This window comes from Condylura cristata, unplaced genomic scaffold (genome assembly GCF_000260355.1).
Source record: "Condylura cristata isolate star-nosed mole 26May11 unplaced genomic scaffold, ConCri1.0 scaffold00035, whole genome shotgun sequence".
NCBI lineage: Eukaryota > Metazoa > Chordata > Mammalia > Eulipotyphla > Talpidae > Condylura > Condylura cristata.
In genome coordinates this window covers 14,579,006-14,589,760 of record NW_004567136.1, presented here as the reverse complement: position 1 = coordinate 14,589,760, position 10,755 = coordinate 14,579,006, and the positions used below count along the sequence as shown (strand labels likewise).

The 10,755-nt window shown below is 64.9% G+C and overlaps 1 protein-coding gene across 1 annotated transcript; it reads left to right on the top strand.

The window, feature by feature from the left end:
- The first annotated feature begins 5,535 nt into the window (after positions 1 to 5,535).
- On the top strand, positions 5,536 to 10,006 carry RLBP1 (retinaldehyde binding protein 1). Its single transcript, XM_012732676.1, has 7 exons — positions 5,536 to 5,547; positions 5,711 to 5,839; positions 6,666 to 7,113; positions 7,791 to 7,969; positions 8,771 to 8,929; positions 9,249 to 9,359; positions 9,547 to 10,006. Exons 1-7 carry the CDS (start codon positions 5,536 to 5,538, stop codon positions 9,700 to 9,702), a joined length of 1,194 nt encoding a protein of 397 aa, XP_012588130.1. The 3' UTR covers positions 9,703 to 10,006.
- Positions 10,007 to 10,755: the final 749 nt, after the last annotated feature.

The window sequence follows — 10,755 nt, the reverse complement described above, 5'->3', positions numbered from 1 at the left end:
CCGCGCGCAGGCCCCGCCCCCGAGGAGCACTTCCGGCGCCGCGGCGGTCTGTGCCACCCCGCGGGAGGGGCCGGAGGTCTCGGCCTGCCCGGCAGTGTCCTGGAAGCGCCAGTAACCCCCACGTGGCCAGGCGTGCTGGCTGCACCCCAACTCCGGCCCGAGCGTTCGTGCAAGATTTGGCAGGGCGGTAAAAGCTCAGTGTGTTTGCCACGGGGACACCTGAAGGCCACTTAGGGGAAAGCCAATAGTCGGTTTTAGGTTAAAGGGGCGACTTGTTCCCCGGAGGAGGGCCAGGGTCCGGTTCAGGGAGGAGGGGGCTCAGTGCCGAGTGGGGAGGGGGGCCTAGACGCCCTTCCAGGTCTGGGTAGTGGCCTGGAGGCCTGGAGTCCCACTGCTCCCAGTAGAAGATGGGGGGGCACCGGGCACTGAAGGCAGAGCCCCTCCGAGCAGCGATGCTTGGGGGTGGGGGACATGCTGGTGGCCGGCCCTGTTGCCGGGAGCAGAGCGCGAGGCTTTGCCCTGTCCGGGTCAGTCTGGCGACCCCAGTGTCGCGCCAGCATCGAGGCTTCCTTGCGTGCTTGCCACCACCTGCCCCCCATCCTCACCCTCTGCACCCCGCCGTCTGTAGTTCCTGCTTTAGCACACACATTTGGCCCACACCCTCAGCTTCCCTCGGCGCCCGCCAGCTGGCAAACCCTCCCGTGCACTGTGTCCCCAGGTGGGACTGAGCCTGGTGAACGGGCACCCAGGCCCCCAGAGCCCAGGGGCATTCCAGAGATAACCTCTGACTTCAAAACAAGACTGGGCTTTGCAGCCCCTGAAACCCCCACAGGCCCAGATGCACCTATAAGAGCTAGATACAGATCAGCAGTGGCCAGCAGACAGCTATGCTTCCTCACCTAGCCAAACCTTTACCCCCCCAACCTACAGACCCACCTAGCCTGTTAACCCCCGGGTGGGCGGACTTCCCAGACCCAGTCTCAGACCCACGCCAGGGATCTGTGAATCTCTCCCAGAGTGCAGTAAAGCCTTCCCCTCTGTCACTTCTTTCTCCTTGCCTTATTCTGTCCCCGGGCCCTACACCCAGGCCACGCCTGGCTCGCAGTCCACAGGTCGCCGCAGCCCGTGTCCAGGTCCAGCCACAGCCAGACCTTCCCTCCCACGTGTGTCCTCCCTTCCTTCGTGGGACCATTTCCTCTATTTCCAGCAGCCAGGCCCTGCCTCTCCCCAGGAGATCCTCCCTTCCCCCTCGCTGAGCTTTAACCTCTCCCTTTGCACAGCCTCCCCCCCCCGGAAAACGCCTTCTTGCCCAGCCTGGGCTGCGCCAACACGCGGCTACGCGGCTTAAACAGGCGCCTGCTCACACAGTTCTAGAAGCCAGAAGTCCAGGCCGGGGCGCCGGCTGGGCGGCAGGGCCTCTCCTCCTGTCGTGCCTCACGGCCTTCTCAGGGGTCCTCCCAGGCGTGTCTGGGGTACACCTCATGTTCACTACTCACGTTGGCCTGGGGTGGTGTGTGCATCTGGGGTCACAGCCACAGCATACGCATGTTGCCTGGGTGAGAAGCCTTAAAGCCCTTCCCTCCGAGGACACCCCTCTTTTCCTGGGAAGTGGGAACCAAGTGTCTGCCTCGTAGCCTCCTCATCTAAACACAGTGGCCTTGGGCTGTCACAGGTGGGGGGCTCCCACTTCTGGAGAAGGAGACCCCTCTGTGTGGTGTCAGGCGAGTCACCTCTCTGACACTGTCTGGAAAGAGGGCGCATGCGATTCACATTGCATTGGAAGGACTCAAAGCTCTGCTGCAGGGCCCCCCCACCCCACCCCTGCCAACCTGGCAGAGCAGGGAGCCCCCAGGCTTCGCCAGGGCAGCCAGCCAGAGTCCAGAGGGGGCAGCGTCTCCCTCACACAGTGGCACTGTTGTTCCAGCTGGAAAAGCTGGAACATGACCCTTGAGGGGGGCAGGCCAGCACAGGGGGGCGCTGGGAGCCGAGCCAATGTGGAGAGTGGCCTTCTGCTGTGAGGTCCTCGGCCCCCTGGGGGTCAGGGCCGCCCACCTGTCAGGGCCATGTGAGGCCCCGGGCACTCTCGGGCCTCAGAGTCGCTTGTGCGGCATCCACTCACCCTTGCACACACACCAACCCTCTAGTTTGACAGAACCCCTTCCCTTCCGGGGTGCCTGGCGCATCCCGTGGGGCAGCCTGGGCCCGGTTCCCGTTGTCGCCCACAAGCCTCAGGCCACAGGAAGCCCTGGGAGAGCCCAGGAAGGGGTGTCCACCATGCTCCTCAGCCCTAACCAAGCAGAGTGGCCCAAGGGGCTCAAACAGGCTTGTTTCCTGTTCCTGTGGCTGAACCCCGGTCCAGGACTGCACCGCGGGCCCTGAGGCCGCTCGCCACCTCGCTGCCTATCTTCACGCAGCCGCCGCCACTGTCCCTGGTCACAGTCCCACTCACCGCGCACCAGGGCCACCTGAAAGGCCCGGTGAACTCCTCAAGGGGCCTGTCCCCAAATGCGTTGTCTTCTGACGTCCTGGGGGACACGCCCTGAACCCAGGAACTTGGTGGGGAACACGCTTCCCAGCAGGAGCCCAGGCGCCCTGCTCATGAGCCCCAGCATCGCATTGGCACGTGGGCCCACACTGATCCTTCGCCCTCACCAGCATGTGGGGCACTTGCTGGCCGGCCTGGCACCAGAGCTGGGCCGAGCGCCCCCACAGCCCACTTAACAGGGCCCCGAGTCCGGGGCAGGGAGGCGTGGAGCTGGGTCAGGGGCAGCCGGGCCTGGCGTTGCCCCTGCTGCCGGCCCTCTTGGCCGGGAGGCGGTGGGCCCATCCTGCCCTGCGCCACCCTAACCAGCCGCCTCTCCTCTTCACGGCGTCCCTCGGTGGGTGACAGGCCTGGGTGCCCCCAGTCAGCCCGCACAGTGTGGGGGGAGAGGAAGCTGTAGCCCCAGGACGGTCAAATCAGCAAAAACTTGATGAGAACCATAGATAATTAAAAATAAACATAATCTCCCGCTGATTCCCAGGTCCTGGGGGCGGTGGAGCGTGGGCAGCAGAGGGAAGGCGCCCAGAGGCCCCCCACCCCCCAGGCCCTGAGCCAGACGCAGCCCAGAGCCCCCCCCCCAGGCCCTGAGCCAGAAGCAGCCCCGCACAAAGGAGGGCTTTGAGGTGGCAGGCAGGCCTGCGGGTCCCCCACCCCCACCGCGCTTGCTGCCCCAACCTGGGCCTCCCTGGGAGCCTGATTTAACAGGGGACCCTGAGAAGTTCCTTGTGACACACTAATCCAGACCTGCTGACTGGACTCACCCCCCAGCAGAGGCAACATCTGGGCCCAGGACCCAGGCACCGGCTGGCCCCAAGGAGCAGCTGCTGACCTGGGGGGTAAGTCAGGAGCAGGGCCGGGCTGGCCAGGGGCCCAGGGGCCCAGGCCTGGGGTGGGGAGTCGGGCTGGGGAGACCCCTTCCCAGGCGGTCCCTTAAACAGAAGCCAACAGCGGATGCTCCAGGTCGAGGGAGACCGACCGGGCGGAGGGCTCGTGAGGCAGGTGCAGCGGCACCAGCTGGTGAGCTCCTCAGGAGCAAGACCGGTGTACCCCGGATGTTGCAGGGGGCACGCTTACAGGTCAAAGGCACTGGTTGGCGACCTGAAACTCCCCTGTAACTGCATGTTCGGTGTTCCGCCTGACCCCCGGGTGGCAGGGAGCAGCCCTCACGGGGGAGGGGCTATGTTTTTTCATTGTCTATAGCACATGAATCGGTATTTTTAAAAGTCCGCGTGAACAGCTTGCTATATTGGGAGAAGTGTTACTGCCCTGACTCTGCCGCCTACTTCTAAGATGGAAGATCTTGTCTTGATGATGTGCTTAACTGGCTGGGGTGCCTGCCCCTGGCCCCCAGAGCACGGGCTGCAGCCTGCTGGCCTGCTGGCCTCTGCCCACGCGTTGGAAGGCCGGAAGTCCCCGCGAGAGCAGGTGCATGCCGGGGTCCTGCTGGGCCTGAAGTTCTGGCTCCCAGGACTTCTCTGCGTCTGGGCTGTGGAGTGAGAGGCAGGAAGTGGGAGCCCCTCAGATCTTCCGTGTCTCCTGTGCAAGTGGGGTGATGACCAGCAGGTGCTGAGAAAGGGCCGGTAACTGCTTTAGCGCGAACACGAGTGTCCGGTCTTCATTCCAGCTGGGCTTGGTCGGTGTCTCCCCACTCCCAGCTTGCGGGTGAGGAAACGGGCTCAGAAGAGCCCAGTGACTTGCCGGGGGCCGCACAGCGGTAAATGTCAAAGCCGGATTGAAACCCGGGCGTCTCTCACCCAGACAGGATTTCAGCCCGCATCCTAGTGAGCTTCCCCAGAGAGGTCTTGGGTCCGGGCAGCGGAGCTGTCTTGGCGTTAGGTAGTCAGGCTCGAGGCCCACCTGTGCCAGCGGGTGACAGAATTGACCGATAGGAACCCGGCCGAGCGCCTTGAAGGCACTTGGGGATGCTGTGAGGCGAGAAGACCGAGATCTGCATGCAGGAGAGTCCCCAGCCCCAGCGGGCTGGCGGGTGGTCTGCAGGCGGTGGCTGAGGTTCATTTGGGTGGCCACGTCCTGCCTGCGTTCAAGTCACTGACTGAGTCGTCGTAACTGCAGCAGGCAGGATTCAGGTTAAAGCACGAAAGTTGCAGGTGGCAAGAGGCCCGTTGCAGTCCAGGCCCAGTTTCTGCCACCCAGGACTCCCTCCCGCTGCGGAGGGCAGGAGTCCCCGGGCAGTGGCGGCCATGTGAGTGTGCACATGTCACTTATTCTCCTGGGTCTGTTTCCCGCTCGGTTAAATGGTAGCGACCACACCAGTCCTAGCCGGGAGAAACACTTGGTGCGTTCCGGAGCAGGACGCAGCGGCGTGACGGCAGGTACCTGGCCACCCGGCCGCCTGAGGTCACGGCCATCGCCTGGGCTGGGAGCTGCTGAGGCCCCTCGGGTGGAGGAGGGGCCGACGGCAGGAGCGAGCCTAGAGCCCGTCGCTGAGAAAGGTCAAAGTGAGGGTTTTCCGAATGGGTCGACTCACCTGAAAGAAGTGAGGTTTGAGATTCAGTTGACCCTAGACAACACGCAGACTAGGGCTGGTGACCCCCAACAGGCAAAAATCTGAGCATAACATTTGACTTCCCCGAAATGGAAGCCCCAGACTCACTCCAAATAAAAGCAGTCAATGAACGCATCATTTCTGTTTTATGCACGACACGCTCTATTTTTACCGTAAGTCCAGAGGAAGTGTTATTAAGAAAATCCTAAAGAGGGAAAATACACTTGCGTATTTCTCGAAAGAAGCCCTCACTTTGAACCTGTTGTTCAGGGCCAGCCACGCCGTGTGTGCGCCCCAGAGGAGTTCCCAAGGAGCCCCAGGAGCGTCCAGTCGTCTGGGGGCTCACTCACACCGCGTTTTCAGCCCAGATCCCCTAACAGGCAGCGCTGCTGGACCGGGCCCCTCGGCGAGACCGCGCAGCCCGTCTGTGGCCTCCTTCCCCAGGACCGGCCTGCAGGGCGGCGGGGACAGGCCTTCCAGAGGCTGCATGGCACAGGAGGTGGGTACCCCTGCCACCTGGGCCGGTGCGGCCCTCTGCCCCCTCCTCCCTCAGCTCTCCCTGCCTCCCCGCGTCCGTCTGCGAGGGGCACCGGCACTCGCCCCACACCCTCTCTGTGGTCCCCCGAGGGAGGGGCGAGGGCACTGCCCGTCTCCTGCCCTAGGTGGGCACCTTCCGTGTGATCCCGGACGTGGAGCAGGCACTCCGAGCGCAGCTGGAGCGGCTCACCACCAAGGACCACGGCCCCGTCTTTGGCCCGTGCAGCCAGCTGCCCCCCCACACTCTGCAGAAGGTGCGGTGGCCCTGCGGGCTGGGAGGGGCAGGCTGGGGGGGCGCCAGGGGGGCGCCGTGACAGCACCCGTCTCCTATAGGGAGGTCAAGCTCCAGCTCCCCACTGACCCCAAACCTAACAGACTGGGCCTGACCAGTGCTAAGCAGCACCCAGGGCTCAGCGTGTGGGCAGCACCTGGGCTGATCGGGCATCTAGGTCAGCCTGACCCGACCGCTGCCCCTCAGTGACCCTGAAGCACTGCCAGAGCCCAGGGCCCCTGGACCAGGCTCGTCCTGGGCTTGGCCATGAGACACACCCTGCGCCCAGCCGCTGCCCTCTGGACAGGCAAGAGGCCTGAGCCCAGGGATGATGCCGCCCTCCTGCGGGGCCGGCTTTCCCTGCTGGCCCTGCCTTCTGTGCCTGTGGACACAGTTGCCACAGCAGCCGGGACAGGACCAGAGGGCTCTGGGGTGCCGGGGCTGCCCCTCTGCTGAGGCTGCAGGCGGGGGGATGCTGCCGAGTGGAGCCTGGGCTCCGGCTCCTCTGTGTCCCTGAGGGCTTCGCGGGAGGTGTCCGGAGCCCTGCCAGGGCCCGCTCCCGCCCTGTGTCCAGGCGAGGGTTGGCTGGGGAGCGCGAGGTCCTCCCGGTGCAGCGCGGGACTGCGCAGGGCGGCAGCGCCCCCTACCGGGCATCTGTGGCTCTGCGCGGATGGACCGAGGCGGGAGGCGGCCAGCTGGCCTAGTACCTTGGGCTTGGCGGCCCCGGCCCAGCGCCCCAGGGCGCGCCTCTGAGGCACCGGGGTGCGCTTGCCGTCCTTACCGCGACGGGCTGTGCAAGGATTTGAAAGGATAACGCACTCAAGACTGAGCTTGGCGCCACCGGCGCCAGGAGGCGCAGGCTGTGGTCATTGGAAAGTCTTGGGCTCTCTCTGGCGAGCACACCCAGGCGGGGTGTGGCCTCCTTCTCCCAGCACAAGCCGCTGCGCTGCGCGGGAGCTGCAGGAGGCCGGCGCCCAGCGCCCAGCCGGCCGGCCGGTGGAGTTCCCGCGCCCGCCAGCGCGCCGGCACCTGCTTTTCTGCTTTTGGTCCAGGCCAGGGACGAGCTGAACGAGAGGGAGGAGACCCGGGAGGAGGCCGTGCGAGCGCTGCGCGAGCTGGTGCGGCAGCAGGCGGCCTCCGGGCAGCAGCTGGCCGTGGCGGTGGCCGAGAGGGCGCAGGCTTGGGACAGCGCCTTCTTTCTGCGCTTCCTCCGCGCGCGGAAGTTCCACGTGGGGCGCGCCTACGAGCTGCTGCGCGGTGAGCCCGGCGGGGCGGCGGCAGGGGCGGTGCTGGGCTGGGCCGACCCTCCCCGGCGGCCCGCGGGGCTCCATCTCCTCCCCGCCAGCCTGGCCCCCGCTGAGCCTCCCAGTCCTTGTCCGTGAAATGGGGCGAGTGGACCGTCCAGCGGCTCTGACAGGGGATGCACGCGCGAGTGAGGGGCAGCACTCGGAGGCTCCTCTCTCTGCCCTCCCAGGCTTGGGATCGGTGGGTGTATGGAGTCAGCCAACTGGGTGACAAGTGGGGAGAAGGCCCCCTCCCCCAGCTCGGGGCCCTTCCTCTGGGCCTGGAGCTGCAGGGCTTGGCCCCGCTGGGGCTTGTGGGTGGCGCAGCTGCTGGGAGCCCCAGGTGGGGCTGGGGTTTTAGCCGAGGGTCTCTCTCCACCCCCGCTCCGCTGACACTCTCCGTCTGTGGCTCTGCCCACGAGAGAGAGAAATACAAGTCCCGACTGGCCGCAGGTTTCAGGCCTCACCGCACACCTGTGCAGTTTACAAGCTGTTCACACCCAGAATCTGGGTTGATTATCACCACTGGTCCGGCCAATGTCGCCCTTCAACCTAGTTTTTGGAGAAGAAAAATGAGGCTCAGAGAGGTTGAGCACCCTCCTCACCCCAGGATGGGGTGGCCCTTGAGGGGTTCTCTGCTCCCCTCCGCAGGCTATGTGAGCTTCCGGCTGCAGTACCGGGAGCTCTTTGACAGCCTGTCCCTGGAGGCGGTCCGCCGCACCATCGAGGCTGGCTACCCCGGGGTGCTCTCCAGCCGGGACAGGTATGGCCGGGTGGTCCTGGTCTTCAACATCGAGAACTGGGACTGTGAGGAAGTCGCCTTCGACGAGGTCAGCGGGGGCTCCCGGTCTCTCCCAGCTCCTGCACTGCGCCCCCTCCCTGACCTTGGCCTCTATGGGGCCCTGATTCCTGGTCCCTGGAGGGTGAGGTCTGGGGGCAGCCCGTGGCCCCCAGGCAGGCGAATGGCTCAGATGGGCCAACTTCAAACCCCCCCTGCGGCACCCCGCCAAGCGGCAGTGACCACTGCGGGCGGCAACCGGGCTGGCCCTGCCAAGCGCCGAGAGCTGACCAGCACGCAGGGGCCGGGCCCAGGGAGAGCCCGGAAAGCAGTTTCCAGCGGCTGGCCGCCCGGCTCTACACCTGCAGCAGGTGGTTCCGTTAGCAGGCCCTGGGGGGCCAGTCTGGGGGGGTCAGGGCTGTCTTGGGACCATGACAGGCCCTTCACAAGAAAAAAGGCCCACCTTCATCTTAGGGACACCCTGACACCATGTAAGTAAGCGTCTGTCTCTGCCCCCAATAACTTGGGACTCTGCGTGCTCATACCCTCTAGTTTCTTTTTAAAGCTTTGTTTACAAGAACTGGGGTGCAGGGCAGAGGAGCGGGGGGAGAGGAGTGTCCTCACTGTCGGACGTGCCGCTTGTGTCCACATGGGGCCCACGGACAAACGTGGGCATCCAGCCCCGGGCCGAGGGCTCCGGGCTACTTCCTGGGGTGCACGTGTTCACAGAGGTCGGCCCAAGCCTGGGACAGCTCTCCCCAGGAAGGACAGCCCGACTCGCTCTCCCCTCGGGACTTGTCCCTGAGGAATCTCTGCGGGCTGGGTCTCGACAGCCCGGCCATTCTGTCCCCAGATCCTGCAGGCCTACTGCTTCATCCTGGAGAAGCTACTGGAGAACGAGGAAACCCAGATCAACGGCTTCTGCATCGTTGAGAACTTCAAGGGCTTCACCATGCAGCAGGCTGCCGGGCTGCGGCCTTCTGACCTCAGGAAGATGGTGGACATGCTCCAGGTGCGCCCCAGCCCGCCCCACAGGGGCCTCTCATGGCCGGGAGGGTCCTGTGGCCTGTGGGGTGCTGCCCGCAAGGCCTGAGAGATCGAGCCCCCCCCATGAAGAGCCTGACCGCAGAGCCCCGACCCCGCCGCCTGCAGTTCCAAGCCTGGGTGAAGCCAGGGCTTCCCCAGTTGCAGCATGGAGGGTACCTGCCCCGGGGGGCTGTCCTCGGGGCAACTGCGATGAGGGGGGGTGTGCTGGTACCCGGGGCAAGGCGGAGGGTGGGTGAGTGGGCCCCGAGTCTAGGGGGCCTTTGGGGTGCTCTCTCTCACTGCAGGACTCCTTCCCAGCCCGCTTCAAGGCCGTCCACTTTATCCACCAGCCGTGGTACTTCACCACCACCTACAACGTGGTCAGGCCCTTCCTCAAGAGCAAGCTGCTCCAGCGGGTGCGGGCCCACGGGGTGGGGCGGGGTCGCGGGCTCTGGGCGCAGCCCACAGCACAAGAGGGTGGGAGCGCCCTCCCCGTACACCGTCCCTCGCACGGGCAGACGTGGTGCCCGTCTGTCCTGTCCACCTCCACGCTCCGCCCTCAGCCCCCGCCGCCACACAGCTGCATGTCCCCTGCTCCTGCAGGTCTTCGTCCACGGCGACGACCTGTCCGGCTTCTTCCGGGAGGTGGATGAGGACATCCTGCCCGCCGACTTCGGGGGCACGCTGCCCGAGTACGACGGCAGGGTCGTTGCCGAGCGGCTCTTCGGCCCCCAGGCCCAGGAGGACACAGCCTTCTGAGGCTGGCTCCTGGCAGCCAGCGCTGCGGCCCGCACCGGGCTGACCTGACCCGAGGCTGGGAAAAGGTTCTCTGGAGGACTTGGGTCCCAGGGAGCCTGTATGTAGATGCCAAGTTAGTGGACGTTACAATAGCGGGGCTCCGGGAACAGCGCTGGGGGCAGGACACCTGCTGCCCCTCTCAAGCTTTAGGGCAGCACCTCCGGGGGCTGAATTCTGACTAGTGTGGCAACACTCCCGTGGGGCCTTTGTAAAGCTTTGCAACTTAAGGTCTGTGGACACAGGCCGGAGAGCTGCTTTAAAGCCCCCCCCCCCCCCCCCCGCCCAAACCCAATAAAAAGAATGAGCAGCAGCTCTGTGTGTTAATTAGCCTGCCGAGGGTTCAGCCGCTGGGAAGAGGTTTTCCCCTCGAATCTGGGGTGAAAGCACCCACTTTGGGGTGGCCTGGTTCCCTTGCGTACACAAGGGAAAGGCATCAGTTTCGTACATCTAGACTTGCATTCTAGTGTTTGCAAGCTCACCCCCCAAGAGAGGCAGGAAGGACCTGAGAGATAGAAGGAGAATCAGCAAATTATGGTGGGTGGAAGGACGGGGAGGCTCCCCCCTCCCCAAACCCTGCAGACCTTTGTAAAAACTGAGGCACCACTTACCCGAGTCAAATCTAGTCTTTGTAAAAGGGGTCTCGGCAGCCTCAGCGGGCGACCCCTCCAAGAACATCAGCAGCTAAGAGTGTGACCACTTCCAGTATCAAAATAGTGGTGTCCCCCAGCTTGAGGCCGGCGTGCGGGTGAGGGCTCCCTCCTTGCCAGGCCCAGTTCTGCTCTTCTGGGCCTTTAGTTTAAGCAAGAGATCAGGGTACAGGAAAAGCAGCAGGCAGATGCTCCCCAAAGGTTCCAGGGGCAGCTTTCGCCCTCTTCCAAGCCCAGGTGGGATGTTGGGGTCCCCCCTATAGTCAGCAGGCCAGGGCCTCACTTGGGCTGGGGGTCTCAGAAAGCCCAGGTCTCCCGGGGCCAACCCCCCCCCCCCCCCCCTTTTGGACTGCCCCGGGGTGCGCGT